This window comes from Taurulus bubalis (assembly GCF_910589615.1).
Source record: "Taurulus bubalis genome assembly, chromosome: 3".
Taxonomy (NCBI): Eukaryota; Metazoa; Chordata; class Actinopteri; order Perciformes; family Cottidae; genus Taurulus; species Taurulus bubalis.
The window spans coordinates 31,591,245-31,616,191 of NC_136591.1; the positions used below are offsets into that span (position 1 = coordinate 31,591,245).

General features: G+C 40.1%; 1 protein-coding gene across 1 annotated transcript in view; it reads left to right on the top strand.

Annotated features, from left to right (window-relative positions):
- Nucleotides 1–8,037, top strand: part of jag2b (jagged canonical Notch ligand 2b) — a gene marked incomplete at both ends in the record, with an annotated part of 40,225 nt that extends 32,188 nt beyond the window's left edge. The window contains 14 exons of the mRNA XM_079215614.1: nt 1,317–1,479; nt 1,577–1,738; nt 2,325–2,438; nt 2,584–2,697; nt 2,888–3,001; nt 3,198–3,314; nt 3,507–3,534; nt 4,112–4,197; nt 5,292–5,405; nt 5,553–5,668; nt 6,300–6,557; nt 6,681–6,812; nt 7,230–7,380; nt 7,514–8,037. Of these exons, the coding sequence (XP_079071740.1) occupies nt 1,317–1,479; nt 1,577–1,738; nt 2,325–2,438; nt 2,584–2,697; nt 2,888–3,001; nt 3,198–3,314; nt 3,507–3,534; nt 4,112–4,197; nt 5,292–5,405; nt 5,553–5,668; nt 6,300–6,557; nt 6,681–6,812; nt 7,230–7,380; nt 7,514–8,037 (2,193 nt within the window). The remainder of the gene's footprint in view (nt 1–1,316; nt 1,480–1,576; nt 1,739–2,324; nt 2,439–2,583; nt 2,698–2,887; nt 3,002–3,197; nt 3,315–3,506; nt 3,535–4,111; nt 4,198–5,291; nt 5,406–5,552; nt 5,669–6,299; nt 6,558–6,680; nt 6,813–7,229; nt 7,381–7,513) is intronic.
- Between the last annotated feature and the right edge of the window lie 16,910 nt (nt 8,038–24,947).

Below are 24,947 nucleotides of genomic sequence, written 5' to 3' on the forward strand. Positions count from 1 at the left end.
GCTCTGCATGATGTTGGACCAGCATCAATATTTGTCCTCATAATGGGCTATCTTTCTCTCGCCTGCTCAGTGTCTCACTCGTTCTGTCTCTTCTGCCAGGCTCACGTCTCAGCGTAATCTTGCAAGATTAAGCATGGCACAGATGTAAAACCAAAAGCATGGATTCCCTTGATGAGCTTAGGGAAAGTTTCTTGAGGCTTACTCTGCTCGTCCACTTACCTTCGATCTGGTCTGAGCAGCAGCGGTGGCTCGAGCCGAGCTAAGCCACTCACTCACCTGCACAGACTTAAGATCCGCTCATTCACTCGCGTCCTCACTTTTTAATCATCACCAAAGAACCATTTTTGTGAGGTGATTGTTTGTTTGGTAGATTGAGTTTGTGGCAGCAGCAGCCTATCGCCTCCCACAACTACCGTCCACTATGTCCTTCAGCAAGGCACCTTGCCTCTGTCTGTGACCCGGTGGAGCTGCTCAGTGGAAACGGGGCTGGAATGTGAGGAAGCATTCGTAGAGTGCTGGTTCTCGTGTATGTTTTTAACTTTTTGAATGTCAAATTAGTTGGAACTATTTTCCCTGGAGAAATAAATGTTTTTTTCAGTATTTAATAGATATCACAACATAGCATATAACCATATGGTGAAGTTTCTTTTTATATACTCAATACATGACAAATGAAAGTATAAGGTTTTTTTCATTTAATTAAGAACTTTAGTAAAAAATTTGAGAAAATATAAAGAGAAATATTTCCAGCTATACACTGTATTTGTGTGCTTAAATGTGAACCGTCAATAGTCAGAGTAATCGGATTAATTAAGGCGACAGTTTATTTAACAGAATTTTATCAGATTTTCGTAGAAATTTGAGGTATGATTTCATCGTAGTACAATTTAAATGAAGGTAATTACATTATTGTACTAAAATATCAGCCAGCCCTGCTTTTTAATGCAACATTGACATAATATTACCTCATATGGTTGCTATGGTGAACATGTTGGCAAAAGAAACCAAGCTATTTACTCTAGTTTCAGCTCTATTTTGGTCTCCACCACCTCCTGAGGGAAATGTCTTAAAAATACTCAACTGCGTTAACCAGGCGGTTTTCAGAGCTGATGCTCTGAGCGGTGAGACTCAATTGGAACAAAGTTGAGGTCCATAAAACCAAAATAACCCCCGTCGTTCATAATAATGAAGAAATGGAATTAATCCTTTATAAATCCAGTTTTAAGTGATTTTAGAAATTGTATTTCTTCAATTTGACTTTTGATATATTTATTGCATTGTAAATGCATATCTTTGCCTCCTATGTATTTCTTCAGATCTATGGCTGGACCCCCTCAGACGCTTGTGAGCCAAACCCTTGTGAGAACGAGGCGACGTGCCACAGCATGGATCAGGACTTCTACTGCGCGTGTCCCGAAGGCTTCGAGGGGAAGACGTGCGAACGGCTCAAAGACAACTGCCAAACCGTTCCTTGTCAAGGTGACCGAAGTCCCCTGCAATGATGAAACTGTGTTTGACTATGATGTGAAAGACAAGTAATGAATCTTTACCGTTAAAATTTTTTTTTATCTTGCAGTGATTGACAGCTGCACTGTTGCCGTAGCAACCAACGACTCGGCTGAAGTGCGGCACATCTCCTCCAACGTTTGTGGTCCACGAGGACGCTGCATCAGCCAGCCAGTGGGCAACTTCACCTGCATGTGTGACCCGGGCTTCAGTGGCATCTACTGCCACGAAAGTACGTAGATACTTATTTATTAAAGATCATGCAGACATTTTAAAAAGTTGGTAACTTGCCTTCAAAATGCTTTTTTAAATGATTGCTTCAAATTAAAAATACTGCACACATTCCTATCATTCATATTTTATTCCACAAAACGCAAATATCCTGTAATTTTACAGTTATACCAGTCTGACATGACTTTTTTCAGTTTTTTTTAACGGTTTGATTAGAGATGGTTTATAATGCTGTTATATTAATGTTGTTGTAAGAAGATGTAAGGTTATATTGTCAGTAATATATCTACATGTTAATCACAAGTGAAAAAATCATTTCAAATGTGAACATTTTACACACACACACACACACACACACACACACACACACACACACACACACACAATAACATGGCTTTAGTCAAATAGCTAATGAGTGAAAAAAGATTGTTAACCCGTAATAAACACATCGGCGTTTATAAACATTTCTGAAGTTGTTTTGAATTACTTATAAATGCTAAATTGGGAAGGTTGACACAAAAATCACAGATCTTCAGAGCGTAGTGCTGCTGAAAGTGTAACCTCTCCTCCCCCTCTCACTTGTTCAGATATTAACGACTGCACCAGCAACCCCTGTGGAAACGGAGGGACCTGCATTGACGGAGTGAACTCCTTTCAGTGCTTCTGTCCCGACGGCTGGGAGGGTCAACTGTGTGACCTCAGTGAGTCCCCCTGCAACACACTTTAGATTTAAAGAAAACATGACCGTGGTAGGGCGTCAGCCCGCTCTGTTATTGAGTGCAAATAAATATGAAAACGACAGTCTGGGTAAGATCTAACCAGAAAAGTCTTCCCCTCTCCTCTCAGATGTCAATGAGTGCGGACACAACCCGTGTAAGAATGGCGGACGCTGCGTCGACCTGGTGAACGACTTCTACTGCGAGTGTGCCGACAACTGGAAGGGCAAGACCTGTCATTCCCGTGAGTTATGGCGACTCTGCGTTAACTTGCGTGTTTATCTTCATAGCTCGCTGCGGCCCCCCCGACTCCAACATTTCTTACGCATCTTTGTGTGTTGGATCATAAGAATGATCCTTTCTTACTGATGCTATGAATAGTCGTACGAAGATCGTGTGTGTGACACGAGTGTTTTTCTGTAATCCCGGGCCAGGCGAGCGTCAGTGTGACGCAACCACCTGCAGTAATGGAGGCACCTGCTACGACCACGGGGATGCCTTCCGCTGTGCCTGCCCACCCGGTTGGGGAGGAAATGCGTGCAACACAGGTGAGGACAGTGACTGTACTAGGGCTGCACGATTATGGCCAAAATGATAATCATGATTATCTTTGATCAATATTAAGACATGATTATTCATGTTTTTTTCTCTCGTTTTATTGCCAAAACAGTTTGCGGTTAAAGCTATTTTCAGTTTTTAAGATCCATGATCTCTGACTAATATTCTCTCTCTCTCTTCCCACAGCCAGGAACAGCACTTGTGCCTCCAGTCCTTGTTCCAACGGTGGAACCTGTGTGGGAGGAGGAGACACTTTCACCTGCATCTGCAAAGAGGGCTGGGAAGGGCCCACCTGTGGCCAAAGTTAGTCTCGCTATGAACTGACATAAAAGTCCTTATTATTCCCTTCAAAGCCCATGTGCCCAGTGTGTTGCTGTTGTGACATGTCTTTGTTTCCTAGCATGTTCAGTAAAGTATTCAGTAGTGCATTTTATTGCATGGCACTGTCCAACAACTCGACACTAAACGTCTCCTTTTTGTCGTTCTTCTCCTCAGATATAAACGACTGCAACCCTCATCCGTGGTATGTACAGTTTCCTGCCTCTCTCACTCCAAACGTAGCCAAACTTTCCCCCTCCCCTTTTATTCCCGTCTCCCTCCACACTTCACACAGACCTTGCAGGCTGGAGGGGTGAAGGGCCGCTAAAAGCAGTGGAAGTTGTCCTTAAATCAAGCCTCAAAGGAGTATCTCTCAGAGAAGGGGGGCTTGGATATTGAATAGGTCAGAGAGAGATGGAGAGAGGTTTTCTGAAAGGGAGGGGGGAGTCCCACCTACCCCATGGAGAATGCAGGTGGGGGGTTGAGTGGCGGTCGTGTCCATTCTTCCCGTGCGACCTGGGGGGGAGATGGGCTTTGAGGAGGAATGGAAGGAGAGGCATGATGAGAGGAGAGGAGGGAAAGGGAGGGGCTGGACACGGCAATTAGCATCTGAAAGGTGGAGGCTTGTATTGATGAGTTGAATTGAGCCTTGTGCCCCCCAACCACCACCACTACCACCACATACACACACCCACACACAAAAACGATGTGCTTTGTTGCAGCTGGAAAGGATGTGGCTCTTGTACTCCCTCATCTAATCGTTTATTTCTTTCCCCTCACAGTTACAATGGCGGCATCTGTGTGGACGGAGTCAACTGGTTTCGGTGCGAGTGCGCTCCCGGTTTCGCCGGACCAGACTGCCGAATCAGTGAGTAATGATACGAGGTTACCTTACCTGCTTTTTAGATGCAGAGAAAATATTCAAAACCCCCGCCTGAAACTTTTAAAATCAAGATCCTGAACCTCCGTCTTCATTTATAAGACCCTCACATAGCCATGGCAACATGGTATGATTAAGAGGAAGGATAGGTGGAGCAAGTGGAGACCGAAAGGAAAAGGGGTGACAAGGAGGTGATGGACACATTGACACCTAAATGTAAGACCGGTAGGCCGCCCTCTCCCTTTTTCTTGGTCCTTTAACGCCTCGGAGGTCAGAGGTCGACCCTCCTCCATACTCACACAGTCACACAAACACACACGGAAGACAAATTACTCAGTGACCCTGAAATTCTTCTTTTCTGCTCTATTGTTTCGGCCGGATAGCATTCACCTTTTCTGTCAGGCTTGAATTTGAGAATTCTCATCCAGACTGTGTTCATGTGGAATCTGGATGACAATGGGCCGGGCTCTCTGTGATATTGGTGGGAAGGAACAATTGATGTGTGTCGTTCAAAGAACTGCTCAAATTAGAGAAGGGTCGGTGGTCAAACCTGTGCGCAATTTACTCATTTATGAGATTAAATGTGGTGATTTTAAAATGTGCAATGCTTGGTTTTATCCAATAATTGTAAATCTATACACACTTTTCATGTTGAGTTCAACTTGGGTGACATTAACACAGTTGACCAATAGCAAGCTTTCTTGACAGTGTTGACCTTTAGCCGAGTTTGAGTCACTTTTAAACTTCTCAGTCTGAAATATATAATAAAATACACTGCTAAACAAAAGAGGAAGGGTTTGGAGACATTTCTGAGGTTGACTAGCATATTATCTCGCTAGTGTCCAAGCTAATGAGCTAAATGTAAGTTAGCAAGTTTCTGGAAGAAGATGGCTTGGTACAGAAAATAGTCCAGTCCCAGTTACCAACGAGCCCTACGAGCAGTTCCGATGTCACCAAACCTGACATGGTACGCGGTAGCGGTGGTGTGAACCGGGCCTTTACTATAATGAGTCATTAGCTGAACATGTCGGGGTGCAGGGCCGACATCCATCTTATTTGTGACTCTCCTCTTCCCTTCACAGACATAAACGAGTGCCAGTCGTCACCTTGTGCCTACGGTGCCACCTGTGTGGACGAGATCAACGGTTTCCGCTGCATCTGTCCGCTTGGTAGAACAGGAGCCCGATGCCAAGAATGTAAGTCCACCTTTTATCGTCTGCTCTATTAAGTCATACTCGCTCATTGTGCAGGAATTTGACTACTTTGATTCATCCATTGAATTAGTCACTCATTACTGCAGCCTTCTCGCTACAGAAGTAGAACATGTCTCTCTCTGTATGTAGTTATAGGTATTGGGAGGACTTGCCACTATGCCGGGCTGCGGTTTCCCCATGGCAGCCACTGGGAGGAAGAGTGCAACAGCTGCCAGTGCATCAACGGCAAAGTGGACTGTACAAAGGTAACAAGGCCCTTCATTAAAAAAAACAGCAAGGAGAGCTTGAACAAATGCCCCAACTGACTAAGTTGTGTATGACAGATTTCTTAGTTGTTGGTAAAGTAACACATGTCCATTTCCTTTGTTGTGTTTATAGCATTTTCCTACATGTAAAAACTAAACTAAATAATTAAAAAAATACATCATTGTGTGTCATTTTAAATCACGTCGATCAACAACTAAACATCACAATCATTCACTGTGATGTAAAGGAGATCAGCTCTAAAACAATAACTCAATTAAATAATATAACAATAACCAAGTAATAATCCTTTGAGTTATTTCTAAAGTAAAATTAGTAAAAAGGTTTTGCTGCTGTTCTGTGTCTTTTAAAGCTTTGTAAAATATTTTCCAACAGTCAAAGAGCCAAAAGAAATCGTTCACAAAGTACTAGTTTTGTTGGACATTTTTATGGACAAAAAGATCAACGAACTAAATGAGAGAATTTGCTAAAAGTTTTATATAAGTTTTTATTATAAATCAGATGATGGCTAGCATTTGCTAGTTGCCGTAATAAGTAAACATGCCTGGTAATACCATTATAAATGTGTTGTGGGTTTACATGTCGGTGACCTTTTTCACTTTGTGACACCAGGTGCTGTGTGGGCGCCGTCCCTGCCGGCTCCAGTCTTCAGACGAGGACCAGAACCAGCAGTCCTGCCCAGCTGGACGAGAGTGTCTGGAGCACAGCTACCTGACCTGCTTCTCCCCGCCTTGCCAACAGTGGGGGGTTTGTTCCACGGCCGAACCCTCGCCTCCACACGCAACCACCAAGTGCCAGCCAAACACCGGGCATTTGGACAACAGCTGTGGCCGCGTAACACTTGTCTTCAACAGAGACAAAGTACCACCAGTGAGTCATCTCTTCATCCGCATTTTCGCCGTCGAAGTCGTGAACACATTTTCAGGCTGTGTTTTTTTTGTATTGTTCCTGATCAGTATGTGTGTGTTTGTTTGTGCGTGTGCGCATGTGCAGGGAACAACAGTGGAGAACATCTGCTATGAGCTGAGGTATCTTCCTGACACCCGAAGCTTGGCAAAAGACCACGCCCTCCTGCTTTTGTGTGACCGCTCTCATTCCAATCAGGATGCTGTAGAGGTGGCTATAGTAAGTAAAAGATCTACGCTGGCTTGTTTTTATCTTAGCACACACACTATATTCTTACTTTGTACCGCGTTAATTAAACCTATTGAGGCTGAGAAGCACAGTTTGAGTTGGCTGGGACTCAAATGCCCAAACAACTAGTGCTACTCTTTGGCCACTTGTACGAAACGGTTCACCATACAAATACTCACAACGTTTTGCATTCATATTCCCGCAATGTCCTTGGTTTAATTCCAGCCTTTAAACATTTGTTACCCCTCTTTCGCTCTCCGTTTCCACTCTGCTTGAACTCTGTCAATAGTTTTTTACTTTTTAAAAATGTATTTATTTATAGTAAATATTCCAGCTGTTGTTGAACACCTTTATGCTTGTTCCCAGCTGTTATGTCTAATGTTCTCTGTTCTCTTGTTTGGTTCTCAGTCTTTCCAGCCGGAGGATCTCCCAGACCACAGTCTGATCCAGGAGGCAGCCAGCGCTATAGTTGGCACCTTGTCCAAGCGGCACAACAGTACCGTAATGCTGGCAGTCATTGAGGTCAAAGTGGAAACGCAGATCATGCCCCCTTCAGTCGGTGAGTAATTGTAACAAGAGTGTCCCACAAGGGTTTGTTGTGGGCCTTATTCAGTTCTTCAGTAGTATTCTCACTACTTCTACTGATCTATATTCCTTGTCCTCCTTTCCTCCCTTGAACATCTTGTTGTCAGCAGATTACCAGGTGCCTCTACTGTGTGTGGTGTTCTGCTTGCTCTGCCTGTTCTGCATTATCGTATGTGTTTGGTGGACACGTAAACGGAGAAAAGAGCGCGAGAGGAACCCGCGACCGGCTGTCGACGACAACGTGAACAACCAGTGGCAGCCACTTAGGCTCGTCGTGGGCCGCCAGCAGCAGCAGCAGCTGAAGGAAAGCAACAGGGACGCCGAGCAGGAGCGCAAAAAGCTCATGGACCCTCCCTATCGGACGTGTGATGATGGGGAGGAGGAGGAGACGGAAGGCGAGCTTGAGCTCGAGGAGGAGTGTGGTGGAGCAGAGGCGGGAAAGCAGCCAGTTTATAAGTACTCCAAGACTGCAGTGCAGTCCAGTGGGGGAGTGATCTGTACCATGCACAGTTCCAGTTCACCCCTCAAAGCACCCCACCGGACCCTAGGCTACAGCCCCAAAGACAACCGCTGGAAAAATGTCAGTGCCGTCTTGACTGGTCAAAAAGACCTCGGAGACCATTGTGTATAAGACATTTAATCAAAGGACTCACAGTGTGGAAGTGAGAGAAGCTGCAAGGCAGCAACTATTCTTATTTTTGGACTACTTTTGGGAAGAAAAAAAGGCTTTGTGTTTTAATAAGCCGTTCCTTTCTTTGTTTTCATGTTTTCGTCACTGTCACCTGAAAAGCTTTTTGATTCAGGAGGCTCGAGCACAGTGAACATCCTTTTTTGCTTCCGTGTTTACTTATTTTTCTTTAATTATGTACAGAAGGGGCTGAAATGTAACGTTAGTTCAAGAGACTAAAGAAGCTCTCTGCAATTTTTGTTTATGGAATTTGTACCATTTAAGAAACGATGAATCATCGAAAAGGAGAAAAAAAACAACCTGTATAAAGATTTTTCTTTTTTGTTTACAGATGTTTATGATTTTGTTAAATTGTCAGTGGGGCTCCGGTTCAATGTCTGGGGCGCAGGGCGGGCAGGAGGGTTTTGAGGGACATGGACTACTGTTGCAGCCACAGCAACAGAGGAAGCCCTCCCTTTGCTCCGTCTCTTTCCAGCTTTGCCCACCAATCCACCTGTGGCCGTCATGCGCCAGCCTTACCAAAACACTTGGCCTGGAGGGGAGAGGGGACAGAAACCCCAGTGCCTACTATGTGGCCTTCCATTTTCTTCACCCGTCTCTCAGCTTTCTTGTCTGAAAGCTCTGTTTGAGGATGTTTTGCAGTATTTGAGTTGGTAGCAAGTGCCTTTCTAAGGGCCGTGTCGAGGCTCCAAGTCGCGCTGCCCAGTTTGACCTCCTTGTTCTCAAATCTCAAAGGGAAGTGTACATCTAGAGGGTTCAATTTCACAGCAACGCCATTCAAGGTATTTGATCAAAACAGAAATGAATACTCTGTACATATGTGTAAATACTAAAGGAGTCGCTGTGTATATTTGAAATAAGTAACTTAAAGACAAGTCACACATTTTTATTATTATTATTGTTATTATTATTATTATTATCATGAATAATATTATTTTTATTTTTTACAACGCCATTCCTTTTATTTATGCCAGTCGAAATGGGCACGTTTTATAACACTTCATATCCAGAGTCCCACAGTTAAGAATCTTTACAATGAGGTGCCACCTATGAAGCAATTTCTGAAGGGTTTATAAATGGTTAGTCAGGAGGACATGTTTCTTTTTCTTTTTTTGTGACTAGATGTCACAACAAGAGTGTTGGCTACGTCTTTAGTGCTTTTTAGTTACGGCAAATCAGTGAAGCTTTTCAACTTCAACACTATAAAGTTACCATGAAATAACTGGCCAAAGTATTGCCACTTGCATGAACAATTTTAATGATAAAACACTTTTTCCTGGCTATTTGTGGTACAACACAACTAGACCAGGTCTCAGTCTTCTATCAGCGTGGCAAAAGTAACCTATTGATATTAGTCAACAGTAGAATTTAGTAGCAGAAATTATGGCTGGGATAGTTTTGGGATAAAAATGCATCCCAAATCTTTAGCACATAATTTTCTCTATTGAAGCAAACCTGTAATACTATTAGGAAGATGTATTAATGTGTTCTTTGAGTGTCACATTTCCATTGCGAAATAGATTTTTAATATGGCCATATTTAAATGGAAAGTAAAAAATGTCTCATTCGGCAGATAAACTGCCGCACTGCTCTTTATCGACGGAAACGTCCAAGCAAGTCGCCCTTGTGGCCGCTCCTCAACCAGTGATGCCACAGTCGGCCTATTGAAACACCCATTGTGGCAACACAAGTAGGGGTGTTTCCAGAAATGAAACTTGCTCTTGATTTTCTGCCTGTTGGAAGCAGAAAAGCCGTCTACTTATTATTTCATCCATTCTTTATCACTAGTCATTTTAACTAACTATCACTGATTTTTGTTGTTTAATCAGGATTAGGTTAGAAACAAGATTCCACAGTAGCTTTTTGCAGACGGTATTGCAAAGCTACCAACAGTTTAGCCTTAAAGTTCTCAAACCATTTCTAAACCCATCACAAATCCTTTTGTTTCAGGTGCCTTAATGTAATGAGTAATGCATTATTTGTGTATCAATGGTCATCTTTTTATGTTGTTGGTTTGTTTTCACTATTAAGGAAAGTAACTCTTTAAAACATTGTGTGGTGTATAGTGGCGTGTTTTATTCGCCTGAGTAAAGCGCTCTCCTTGTCTCGCTTTGCTGTCAGGGAGATTGCTAGAATAAAACACTTTATGGAGGATTTAAAAAAACAAATCAGTCCACCATGACTCTTCAGTGTCATGACTGTGGATGTCAGTAGGTCAAATGTTGACATCATTCATTAGCTTCATGTTTGGTTTAAAGGCTTTAATGAAGGGAACAATATTTGCAGATGTCTTTGCTACCATGCAGATGTGTTTTTTTTTCTCTTTTTTTTCCCTTTTTTCTTTTCAATTTTTTTTTTTTTAAGATACCAACTCAGTTCAAAATGACCGACCTTTTCTTATCATGTCATTGTCTCAAACCGGCATCGTATTTTCTGTAAATGGGACACAGCAAAATAAAGAATTAAAGATGCATCACTGCTGGTGTTAAAAGCTGAATATGCATATTGTATACATTTTATTCTTCAAGGGACATAAGTTCATTTTATACAACGGTTTCCATTATTTTAGTGGATGTTTCATTGTTCTAAATAATCATCCCAGTTATTTATTAAAGCAGTTTTGACACATGTTGATCACGCTTGTAATATTTGGTTTGCAGTACACGACATTGAGAATGCTGCTAGACGCCCATATACCAAAACATGTTGGCATTGTGTGAGAGGAAATCACTTTGAACTAAAGGTCCACTCACTTGTGCTGCAGCTTTCGACCACATTGGCCGTCATCGGCAGATGGAGTTTGCTCAGTTGTCATGGTAAAGTTGGATGTCCAAAAATTTTTAGACTTTGATTCTTGACTTTGGAAACTGCAGTTGACAAAACAAAACTTGCCTCTATCTGCTTGCTTAATAAGTATATTCAATAGAATAGTAAAGACTATTCTTTTAGAATCACATTTTAGTGAAGCTCGCAATATAAATTGGATATAGTAATTCCTTTTTGTAAGATTTATTTCCAAAAACAAAAATGTGTGTCCTCGCATGTTGAAAACATCCCATCACCGGATAACAATTTGAGTTAAACATGCCTTAAATGCCTTGCTGCAGTAATCAATGTACACTAACAATTTATAAAACGACTTTGTAATAGAAGCGGTTGCTCGTAATGACGAAGCCACAGAGAATTATTATCTGACTGCAGCTCTAAAAATATGTTTTAGTGTCTTTTAGCTCATTGTTTTGGTTTTATGGTCAACAACTCTTCTGGTTAGCTTCACTCTCACCGCTCTCACAAATCCCTTATCCAGCTGCACTAGGTTGACTCAGCTAAGCCTGTTCACTACCTGTCCAACACAAACGGTCCACTTTTGATGTAAACTAAATTAGCGGCAAGCATTTAGCAAGCTAAAAAGCTATAGATTCCCCTCAGGAGTCGGTGGAGAAAAAAAGATCTAAAGGAAGAATAAATATTACCAATATTGGTGAGAACCAACTACACACCCGGTAAAAGCTAATGTAGCTTTGTGTCTGCTGGGTAACTGCTGACACGCTTTCTTTTTTTAACAACTATTTACAAAAAGGTAAATTAATGCCGCTTTCACTTACTGAGATCACATTTCATATTTTACCAATGCTATAGTTTCGTGTAAAACATATGTTCTCAATCTTATTTCAGCCAATTACCACTTCCAATGTAGCGAATATACTGGGCATCCCCCCATGTATGTCCCATGGAATAATCAGACTTTTTTATTTATGTTATATAACACAAGAAAAATGTATGATTTAACATATTTGTATATTCTAAGAGTTATTTATTTATGAACTTTTCAAAATTGAAATATTCATCCAGATTATTCAGACTAAATGTGACCAACATCGAGCTTTTCAAATGAAATGTTTCAATGTTTTAAACCCCAAAAGTAGAACTGCATCCACTTCCATAGTACTGGTGTGGAGGCAGAAGGATTATAAATGGATATTATAAACATGGACGACGGTCAGTTTAGCTCTGCTCAGCTTCATACTCAATTATATGTATTAATACATCGAAACAACTAACTCATAACCTCTAACTTGCCACTCGCACAAGAATAACAAGCTTCTGAAAGCCAGTAGTCCTTGCCCTTGCCCTCGTCTGTGTCGGCTGAGGACGGCCTGGATCGATCGATCCAATAACCTCACCAGTCTCCCCGCCATCCTGCCATCGCTCTCCAGTCTCTCTTCCCCCACACCAATAGGACCTCATCTCCTGTTCTGGGCCGATCTGGTCTCCGCCAATTGGAGGCTGGCGTGATCATCCTGGCCACATCGAGATGTGAATGTTTCATGAGTAATGTTATGAGTGGTGGTGGGAGGGACACTTTCCCTCCTGGCTCCCATGGGTGCCCCTGGCTGGCGCTAATAGGAGCTTCCCTTGTCGGAGTCCGGATCGACTTACACAGCTCTGTGGAAGTGGTGGAGTCACAGTGAGGGAGGGGAAAGGAGATGATAATGCTTACTACATATATTTATATACGTATGACTAAATTCACTTCAATTGGTTCTGTTTTCCAAGCATTATTTGATACTATAAAGGGATTTCTTATGTTTCCAAATGTTGTTTTAATAATTCCTCCATGATGTCAAACCATTGAGCAGAAAACACTTTATTTATTGCCATAGCTTGATACAAGGTAGACGTGTAACCCCCCTACCACCACACCACCACCACACTGATCCCAGACTGCAACAGTAAACGGACACCAGATTCCAAAAGTGGCTCCTTCCAACAGCCAAGGACATCTCAGTACGCTGCATTTGTAAACACGGCGCACTACACCACTCAAAAGGCGAGAGCATTCACCAGCAACAGAAAGAGCCTAAATGTAGAGGACATGACTGCTTCACTTTTTGTTGCTGTATTAAGGCAGAGAAGGTTGCTGAGTCTCTTTTATACACACATGCACCTTCTGTGCAGACTGTGACTGACTGAGGTGGTATTATGTGTGCGCTCCGGCTCTGTGTCGCTGCTCGGTACATCTGTTGATGTGGGTCTTTGGGACCATCTGACAGTGGAAGCAGCTGGGTGACAGGATTTTAGGCTAAGCCCTCCGTCCCTTTAAACACACACACCCACACGTACACAGTCGTAAACCAAACATGGCCCTTATGGGACATCAAGCTGGCACGGGCTGGTGGGCAGCGGGCTGCAGCTGGCACCACTGAGGCGGGAAAACAAGCCACAATGTACTGACTGTATCTGTGTGTGTTAGTTGGCTGGTGCTGCAGGTCTGGCTTGCCACTGCAGCGACCCTCATACGTACCCTCTGCACCAGGCGATGGGGCGGGGGGGGGGGTCACCAAATTTGGTCGAGGAGAGGGAGGGAGTGCAACTGAGTCTACGGTGCCATAGCAACTTGTCTGGGCCAACTGTTCAGTGTGTGGATGTGTATAAATAAACAATTGTCTTGAGAGGAAACTAAATGTTCTGTACAGGTTAACATAGCAATTACACTGGAAGAAGTAAGAGGATACAGAAAAGTATACTTCAATTTGAATTTAAATAAAGGGGCGACGGAAGGATGCCCCTAATTATGATCATATATGATAATAAAACATTTGAAAAAGGAGATCTATTTTTTAAATATATATATATATATAGGCAACAAATGATATCATCTTTTACTTCCTTAATTAAACAATTTATAATTTGGTGTATATAATGTCAGCAAAGAAAAAAAAATCCCAATTCCCCAGAAGTCATTGGGGTGTCTTTAAATATCTTGTTTTGTTCAACCACAATCAAAAACCCAGATATATTCAATCCACGATCATAGAAAACAAAGACAACAGAAAGTACTTGCATTTAAGAAGCCAGTAAATCTTTTTTTTGCTTTAAAATTAATGTAAAGGACTAATTGATTATCAAAATGATTAATTTTGAATTAACTTTTGGTTCATCAGCTAATCAATAATTTGGTTTCAATCTAAGTAATAATGTGTCCCAAATCCCAATTTATCTGACAGTGACATATTAAGGCTGAACATGATCGACTGGCCTTTTTTTTTGGTCGGCAGATCACAGCCAAGGAAGTAATTTAAAACCTGCATGTTGGATTGTGTAGAGCAGAAGGAAAAGTCAAAGGTCAGCGGAGGGTAAACAAACGTTTGCATCTACTTCCCCACCTCGGCTACAGTGGCATGATGCTATGCATGTGTACTTATTGGTCATTTGGATACCTCTATCGAGAAGCTGGCCTTTAGCAGCTGGTGGGGAAAAACAGAGCACATGCTCATGTGTCCTGAATATTTATAATACTCACACATATAGCCCATGTTTACATGAACGGACAGATGGAAAGATTGTGCACTTAACACTGTGCTTTTTGAGATTTCGTCATGTAGTTTTCTTTCATATGTTTCCCTCTACATATTCCATGCATGTCTGTTTGTACACGCTCAAGTGACGGTGTGCAATGCAACCCAACACCCTGTACAGTGATATGCAAGGTCAATTTGCACCTCTCTCAGCATAAGTGACATAAGGGCATGTAAAACGCCCTCAGGAGCTACTGAAGCAAATTACAGTATGTACCGTAGAACATTAAAAGCTACCTAATAGTGCATGGTTAGATAAGCTACACTGACAGTTGTTAACTCAGCATCTGAGAACAGCGCTGGCACTGACATCAGTGCTTCTGACAACACTATGTCCATGAGAGAGTATAGCATTATCCATATGAAACTATAACGGTAACTTTATTCAACCAGGAAAAGCCTTCTGAGATTAAAAATGTCCTAATAGATCAGTCACAGGAGACATATTTATCTGCAGAACCACATTTCTACTTTAGATAATTTAAGTACATTTCTGACGATATATATACTTCTGCACTTTTACTTAAGGAATTTGAAAGGACTTGCATTTGAGCAATTTTACTTGTCTTAACAAGTGCACTACATTTGTTTGACAACATTAGAGTCTTGCTACTTTCCAGATTCTGATTATTAATTCAAAAACAATAATCAATCATTAAATGATTATGCATTATTATAAATTAAGATACCAGACAGAATATAAAGTGAAATTCACCCTGCATTTACCAGCAGCAACATTTAAAGTGATTTCCAGTGATGTAAAACATGTTTCATAAGAAGTAGCATTACTTTTACTTTTAGTACATTATGTATATTTTTATGTTTTTACTTGAGAAAGTTTTGACTTGTAATGTGACAAAATGGTTGTGACATGCAATATATCGAGCGCACCCTTTTAAATATGGAGCCCGTTTAACCTGTGAGGGGAGATATGGCGGTCGAAGCCCTGTTTGTGCCCGAGCCGCCCTGCCCTCTCTTCAGGTGTGCTTTGCGCTGCTGCCAACCTTGTTGGCTAACTTTGCTGCAATATTGCTTGACAATTGGTGCCAATGTTTATATCAGGTTAGTATTTTAAAGTCCAGCTTGCCTGCTAACAGTCGGATGATGTTGGAAATCATCGTGCTCACTCGTAGCTAATGCTAATGCTAATGTTAGCTCAGGCTAATGTTAATTCTCCTAGTTCCTATTCTGCCCTAAATAATTTCTGCTGAGATGTTGTGGATCACAGCTTTAGTCCACTATCTGTAAATGCATGCTGCTTGTGCTAACATTCATATTGTAAGTTAACTTACAGTTCACTTTTGTGACATGTTGTTGTAGCAACTGAGCTCATCTTGCCTTTGGTTGTGCTTTGGCAACTCCATTATGATGCGTTCATATTGTTGATTTACAACCAGAGTGTTGTAAAATATGATTAATAAGTACCAAGTGTCAGATTTTCAGTGCACAGTGGCGGGAGAATTACTCTTTTTCTGAAGTAAAAACAGCAATACTACAGTGTAGAAATACTCTTGCAGGATCTGCAGTAAAAGCACCCATATATATAGTCAAAGTATCAAAAGTAAAAGTACTCATTTGCAGAAACGTTATTGGAATATAACTATGGAAGCCTAAATGTGCAATTTTGCCACCGGACACAACTTTGTAGCTTGATCTAATATTACATCATAATATGTACATTATTATGGTGTATAATCATAATTTGAATCTACAGAGTAAATAAGGCGGTATCATAAATGTAGTGGAAAGTTAAGTATTTGCCTAAAGAAAATTTAAATATGTAGTATCATAAAATGGAATTACTCATGTAAAGAATGCATACCTTAAAATTGCATCATACTTGAGGTAAGTATTTAGTTATTTTGCACTTTTTATTGTTGCAGCATATTTTCGCCTATAGTTGTTTCTCTCTGTTTTGGGGAAGGGTTGCTTTTAGCACACTGTAGCCAGGTTTTTAATACTGTATGTTGGCTTTTAGGCTTATAAATCCATCAAAATGAAAAACACATCACATAACTCTTCTCCATTATTGTCCACTCATGTTTTACTCAACACACATTTTTTACTGGCCCTCATCAGAGTGGCTTTAGAGATGTAAACACAACATGTTCTGGCACAGCCTATTCACATAATCATTTCCCATCAATAGCCTCATGGCAGGCGACAACATGACTTTTGTCACACATACGGATATGTAGTCGCTTTTTTACCAAAAATATCATATTCAGCTAATTATTGAATTGCATCTAAAGGAACCTAGCACTCATATCATTTATCTATTGGATAATTTTGTGGATATCTTTAAATCTTCACATGCTCACATTCCATTCAGAAACATGCCTTTGTGTTGTGTAAGAAACACAAGTTATCAAAATACTCACTACATTTAGCAACACTGAAAATTGCTGAAATAAGTTGAGGGTGTTGGTAACTTGTTGCATCTTGTTTGTAGGTGGGGGAGTTGGAAAGAGCATTACTGAGCGCATGACTAGTTGCAATTTGAAGACTGACTAACGTAGCCAGATGTTTAATTATAATCGCTGCTCCCTATTTGTTCTTTTTAATCTGTGTTTGACACAGGAAGTTAATGCACCTTTTTTTTTTATTAAGGATTAATCTGGCAATTATTTTGTCAATTAATCTATAATGGTTTCTTCTTTAAAATGGCAGAAATGGAGAAAAATGCCAATTTATCTTTTGAATCTGAAAAAAGGTTAAAAACCTAACTGAGAAAACCATCTAAGTTTAGAAACTGTTCTGGAGCTCTTGATCATACATCATGATCTTCATCAGAAGATGGAATTTTCCCACTTGTCATGAATGAAACGTTCACATTTGTATTTTGTATTTTTTTCACTTAAACAACCTCTCTTCTTTGGTGGCTTAAAAGTTGAAATTGTGATTGTGATATGATCAAAAGCTCCACAACTGCTACTAAATAGACCTTGTGGTGAGGCCGCCTTTTCAACTGATATTTCCACATTCCAGAATTAACTTAAACCTCTATTTTTTTCAACAAACATGGCGGAGAAGTCCTTAAATTGCTTCGAAAGAACAAAATCAAAAATCTACAATTCCAATCACAATTTAGCAGACGGCCTCTGCTGATGAAGAACAAGAGAGTAATAGGACTTTGAGTGGAGATGACAGTGTGAATGCTAGAGTGCGTTTTGGAAATGGAAAAACACAAATATTCAAGTGGAGAACTGTCTACTGTACTTTTAAGCCTTTTAGCTAATATGTTCATATTGGCACCACCCCTGTGTGACTCACTTGGTCCACAATGAGTAAGGAAAAAATGAACGTGATATCACACATTCCTTGATTGGTTTGGGCATGTCACAGAAATATGTTGCCTTGAGCCATGTCAAGTACAGGTGAGTCAATGTGTTTGAACAATAATGATGGAGAGAAAATGATTGAGCACATTAATCATAGTGAATATCTTGACTCTGATCCAATTAGTTTTATTTTTTACGCTTTTGTTCAACACAATAGAGAGGAAGGTTTTGATCGTTCCTTCCCATCTAAATAGTTTAATGTAGCAAATGAACTGCTCAGAATTCTTATTTTATAAGATCGTCTGCAGCGTGTTGGGGCTTGAAGTCTCACTAAAGGGTATTTTATTGGGAGAGGCATTTCTTGAAGGTCCTGCATTCCATTTACACATCTCACAGTTTACTCTTCTAAGGTTCAATGAACCAGTAAAGGCAGTTCATGAGTGAAAGTAGAAACCAACGATTGATTGTTTAACGATTTTTTAATTACTACGATTATTTTTGTACTTTTTTAAATTATTATTATTATCTATTTGCGCGATTATCTGATTCATTTATTTGAACTTTCTGACATGTTATATACAGGATTAACATTTGTTATCAATGATCAAAATAGTTTGGATTATCTTTTGGTCAACTAGTCAATTAGTAGATTAGATCAGTTTAACTCTAAATTAAATTATAAATAAATGTATAATGATTCATATAATGAATAATGACTAAATATGTTATGATATCAGTCACAGTTGTTAAAATTAACTCTATATCGCAGGATAAAAGACACAAGTATGAAATATACTGATACTCTTCGTTAATAGTTTGAATACCTAATCAAAGAAGACATTTTTGGAAACTGTTCTGATCTTAAAAAACATTGCATTTACTAACTGTGTAGGTCTGATGGTTAAAAAGTAGCTAATTATTTCTCCTCTTTGTGTTGATGAACTGGGGTGAAAGTGACACTCTCCAGAAGAAGAAGAAAATCAATGAATCAGTAACCCATTCAATACTCAAATCAATTCTCTCAATTTAACAGATGCGACCTTAGATATCTGATCAGAGGTCAACTCCATCTGTATTCAATCAATTCAATTACAAAGCCTGAATAAAAGGATAATTGAAAGTTACAGAGGGAACCCCACGTAAAGATTATTGATTGCATTTTCTAAGGCTTTTAATCCCTTTCATCCTTCAAAACTCTGTGGGATTATGGATCCAAGTTACATTTGGTTGCACCCATTGTCGTTCATTCATGTAAGAACCCACCAGAGAAGCATGGAAGCTTGATAAAGAAACGCGTCCTTTCAGATGTATTAGTCTAGATTGGAAATGCACCAATTACCATTTTCTTGGCCAATTTCACTGCTGACAGAGAGCTATAATTGACAGTTTATATATGTTCATAATACAACTACTACATAACTTGTATTCTCTCTTAAACTGCACCAAGCAACAGGACACGCAAAAAAAATCTCAAAATTAAAGAGCTCAGGTTAAAAATGAATAACTGTAAATGAATTGCATTCATATATATCCCACTTTTGTAAACTTTATGTCTTCTTCACTCACGCTGAAGAACTTCCACATCGATGTGATGTCAGCTGCCACCGAGTTTGTGTGTGTGTGTGTGTGTGTGTGTGTGTAGCTGTGACGTTACCCTCTGTGCCACTGTGTGTGTGTGGCATAAAACCATCATGTGGTAAGTGTGTTTAAATTTCGTCTCTCGTCTAGATGTGGAGTGTTTGCAAGCATCAGATTAGGGTGAAAATCCCTAAATCAAGGTCGTGTGGGGTCATGCTTTGATTCGCCATTGGCCCACGGCTGGTAATAGCGAGTGGATAGATGTGTCGCTTGGCATGATGCCCAATGTGACAGCTGACTTAAAAAGGAAGGCCTTTTATCCGGCTGCATGTTTCCAGGCCGAGGGGGGAGGGGACATGTGACCTGCTGTGCACCATTACCTTCCCAAAAGATCATAATAGCTGATTTCTATGATTTATTACGTCAGTTTAAGCCAAGATGATAAATATTGTGCTCGGGAAGGTAGTGGAATTGAAACACACCTAATTAACCTTCTAATTTTGCTAATTCAAGCTTTCTGTGACTTACTTACCTAAAAACCTTATTTCAATGCTTGAACGGTGCACACCGAACGCCCCCTACTGCATAGGAGTGTGTAGATGCTGCCTTTGTTAAGCAATTTGGCTCCATATTAATTTATGTAAATGTAATACATGATAATATAAATATCTCTTTATTGATCATTTATCAGGCCCAAAATATATTCCCTACTGATAGTCAGAGATGTTGATTATTTTCTGTTAATAATAATGTATTCATCAACTAGATTTAGCTAAAAATGTCAGCTCAGTAGAAGCAAGAAGCAAAGTTTTGCCCATAGCAAGTTAACGGTTTTACTTTTTTTTTTCTGCTTTGACCCCTTCATTACAGGCCTAACCCTTAACCTAATTTGTTTCTAGTTCACATCCTTATTATAACCCATAACCCGAGTCCTAATTCTAATTGAATAGGTGAGGACTGACAAAATAACTGAGGAGGATTTTCAACATCTTTCTATTATTATCAGGACGACACGCACACAAACATCCACCAGTCAAGTGAGTTATCCACTGACCCGCTGCTCCCACTTCCTCCTCCGTCTGTCTGACTGAGTTCCTGTTCCCATCTACCCAGAGAGCCCGGCCGCTGGAGATACTGAGAGAAGAAAAGCATACTTTGTGTTTTTTACCACATTAAAGGCAGGCAGCCCTGTCGCAGCGGGGCTGTGTGTGCTACCTTGTTTGATAGGGAAATCGGATCTAGACTTGAGAGAGGAGTGTAATGCGGTTAAAGGCATCATGAAAAGCCAGCTGTAACAGGATTTCGTCCTCTGTAGAGCTCCAACTGACTGCTGTCGTGAGGCAAGTCATTAGAGGGAATCCACAAGTGTGTGAGTGTGTTTCTCTGCCTGTGTGTAGTACTATGTAGGAGGTTATGCATTCTCCAGAGTGTGAATCTATCATGCAGTAAAAACACCTTGTACCTGGCAGAGCGTCATACATACGTGTCAGAACAAATGTTTAGTCATGCTGCGGTTGGAAATCTTCTTTCCAAATCTTTTTTTCTGATTTCTTTTGAAATTCTTGTTACGTCCTGACAGCAATCAATCACTAAAAATGCTTTAAAAAAAAAAAAAAAAAAAATCTGGTCATTTTGGAGGCCTGTAGAGACTTGTGTGTTGTGGACTTGGTGACCTTCTCGCTAGATTTAGCAACTTTGGCTACTTTCATTGGAAAAGAATTGGAAACACTGGCTGAGTTTTTCAATTGGATATTGTTATAAATCTTGCATACTATCTCTCTCTCTATTTTCTCAAGATTACCAACCCTAGCATAAAAGAAAAGGATAGATGGATCAAAGTGAATCAATATAGATTTGATACAATGTGGTTAATAGCTACCAGTTGGTAAGATATAGTGGATAGATATAATACGGTCAAGATACAAAAGATACGTTCCATAAAGCAAAACGATGGCTGAGGGAAACAATATGACAGATAGATGTCCTTCTTAGAGGTAGACCGATACATCAGACAGTATTAGTTTATTGCAAAAGTTGGTATCAAAACTTGCAATACAGTAACTCTAAACTACGCTTGAGGTCATACAGAAACATTGTCTCTCCATTACATTGTTTGTTTACCAGAGAGCACTGGCAAGTTTTCAACTATCAAATGTTTCCCTCAGTATGAATCTTGGATACAATTTTGAATAAACAAAACAAATCTTAAGATTCTTTGTTTTGTGTTTATGTTAACAAAGTACTGTCACTAATATAATCATATCAGATTTTATCTCAAATGAACTAAATCAGTATCAGCCAGACTGTAACAGAAAATGGATCGCCAACTATCTGAGAACTTATTATTCATTTCTGTAATTTTTCAATCAAAGATGCCAGCCTCTCAAACCTGACGGATTATGTTATGTTTTCCGGTTGTTCGTCTGTATCTCAGTAACGCCTCAAACTAATTTCTTCAAATTTGGCACAAAACTTCAAATGGACTCAAAGTTGAACTGTGACCTCACAAAACACATGTTGGGCCATAAACCAAGACTTATTATACTTATTATGACAATTTCAAACAAAGGTCTTAAAATAATGAAGGGATGACATTTTGGACAGCCGTGGATCTAAACTGCAACATGACTGGTTGGCAGAGGTGTTAATTGTAAACATTTTGATGAGTAGAAAATGTACCTCTGGTCTTGTGTCTTTTTACCCACCACCTATTGTTTTAAGTTACTGAAACATATTGTTCTGCATGCAAGAGTTTTGTTTTTCAAGGTGTCAAGGTGACTGTACATATGTGTGTTCGGTGCAGAACAATTTTAATAGCTTCTTGCCAAGGTCAGCGCCTTTGCTGTGCTATGTGTGGAATGAGAGGAGGCCTTCGCTCGCAGGTCTCAGCCGACTCCAGAGAGTCGCGCTCATTGTGTGGCAGCCCACGGGGAACAAAGACATTTCCACTGGAGGAACTTTGGGTTCCTGTCGATAAGGAGGGCAGCGTTTTGAGCCCCGGCCGTGTTTATATGCTTGTGTACAGTGGGGATTGACGGAGCAGCACAGGCCCGCACTTTCCAGACAACAAGTGGTGGCGGTATAAATAGCCACCGCTGGAGAAACATCAAAGGGAGAAAATTCCACCCGAAGATCAGGACATTCTCAGTGTGAAGTGTGTGTCTTTACTGGGGTTTAAGGTTCGAACTGAGGCACATTTTCAAACAAAACCTGACTATCAAACTATTTCAAACCTGCAGATGTTCAGAAATGTAAATGTAAATGTCAGTGTGATGGACCAGATGTTGGCCAGTTAAGGTTTTTGTTCCCTTTACCGGCTCCAATTAATGTCTCACATGTACTTTTACCCATAGATGTTTCCTAATACATATCTTGATTATCAGTGGTGGAAAGGAACTAAGTATGTTTATTCATAAGATACTTTTATTTATTTTTTAATTTAGATTTTAGTACTTTTCCTCAAGTCAAATTTTTAATGTATGACTTTTACTTTTAAATTGTAGTATTCCTTCAATTACTACTGAAGGAATTCCACCACTGCTTATTATAACGCTTAACCCTTGTCCTCATCCAAGAATTCCTAATGAAAAATAACTTCATACCCAGTAAAAATTATTAGAGCCCCGTTATCACCACATAAAAGCAACTTCTGAACAATGTGACCTCTGACCCTGTCATCCGTACTGTTGGAGTTGAGTTGAAATCCTTTGACAAATCTTCAGAGGCAGTGGTTCGATGTTTGTTCACACATCCATTTGGCCTTCCCCATCAGAAGTTATGTATTCAGCTGTGAGTCTGAATCGGCTGATGAGCGACAGGAAGTTGCCACGAATCCGTATCATTCTCAACAATAATCATATCTCATCCCAAATACTTACAACGTGGGTTTAAACTGTGTTTGTCTATCAGATGATTATCCCATCTGAGCTGATTGACGGTGACATTTGTGACAACGTCTGCGTCTTTCCATGAAGCCAGATATGTTTAATGCATTTGAGCTGCATCAATCATATATATATATATATATCAAATACTCTATCTGTGTCTAATAATATGTCTGTGTCTAAGCTAGTGGTTGCAATCCATTTAAAGCATATAATCTGTGTCAAAAATCTGTTGGTTACTGCTGTAATCTGTTGTGTTTATATGTGTCAAAATGCCCCCAGTGAAAAAGACAATGTTAATATTCGATAGGCCCTTTGAGCTGCGTGACAGAGATGCTGCTATATAGATGTTTATGTTTCAAGTGTGAGGCGGTTCTAAGCGGTCGCTGATGTGTTTTTTGGCGTTACACTTTACAGAGATAAATCAATCAGTGTGGCCAGCTGAAACACAGACTTTACCATTATTGGATTTCTAATCCTATTAGTTGTAAATGTAATTGTAAATATTCACACTCCCATTTATTGCACTCTGTTTATTGTTAAATGTTAAATGTTATGCACCTCCCGCCAGGACAAATTCCTTGTATGTGAAAACATAGATGGCAATAAATGGTTCTGATTCTGATTCTATAAAATCAAACATCGATGATGACTGGCAGAGAGCAGATGACAGGAATTGCACACGGAAGGACAACATACCTGTGACTAGTGGAGTTAAATCCTGAATTGGGTTGTTTGTGGATGAAGTTTGAGTTCTTGTAACTCTTAAAAAAGTCTGTAGCTCTGTTTATTTCACAACTGGAAAATGACCACGAGCAGACCAACTGCAAACCTTTCCATGTGCCCAAGGGAAGACTTGCAGTACAGTTTCCAACTGGTTATATTGCATATTGAGTTATGTCACAGTAGCCATATTGTAAACTGTATATATTTATATGAAAATGTCCATTTTTAGTCAAACAAATCAGAGGATTCATATAGAACCACGGTCCAAATCAAAAGCTCCAACAACCTGCCTGTCCACTGCCTGCAGGGTTTTCTGGAGACAACATCAGCTCTCGATCCTCCTTCTTTTGGGAACACTATGTTGTATCCAAGCTTTTTGGAGACATTCACACACTGTCTGCTGCCTTTCCTGCCCACTTATCAGCAGCTAATTGCCAGTTATGCTGAGGAGACAAAGTTTGATCTGAACTGCTCATTCACTTATCCCGATGTGGAGACACAAGCTTTCATGTCCCGTGTTCCCACGGTTGGCTTCGGGACTTTCCAAAACTCTGCAGACGGCTCAGGACAGTTCCAGCTGAGCTACACTAGCATTGGTCTCACAAGAAATCATAAAGTGAAACTAACTTTGTGTATGTCAGCATATTTCTTATGGCAGATGTTGTGAGTGGCATTTACTTTGGCATTTTAGAGTATTTAAAATACGTTACCAGATACGTCACATCTGCCACCAAACCTCAGACCAACAACTATCGACTGACATGATATGTGGTCGCTGTGATGGATTATAGATTATGTATTAGAGATGAAGGTATGAGTTTCGAATGGAAAACGCTTGGTCTTGAATACTGTAATCCAAACAAGTTTGAAACTATTTGATGTTTATATTTGCAACATAATGCTTTTATTTTCTATATTTATTTGCACATATTAACAGCAGCATAGAAGGAAAGGAGATTAAGATACCAATTTAAGAATACAAAATTGATAAATAAAACATACAAATGAATCCTATAATTTGCATT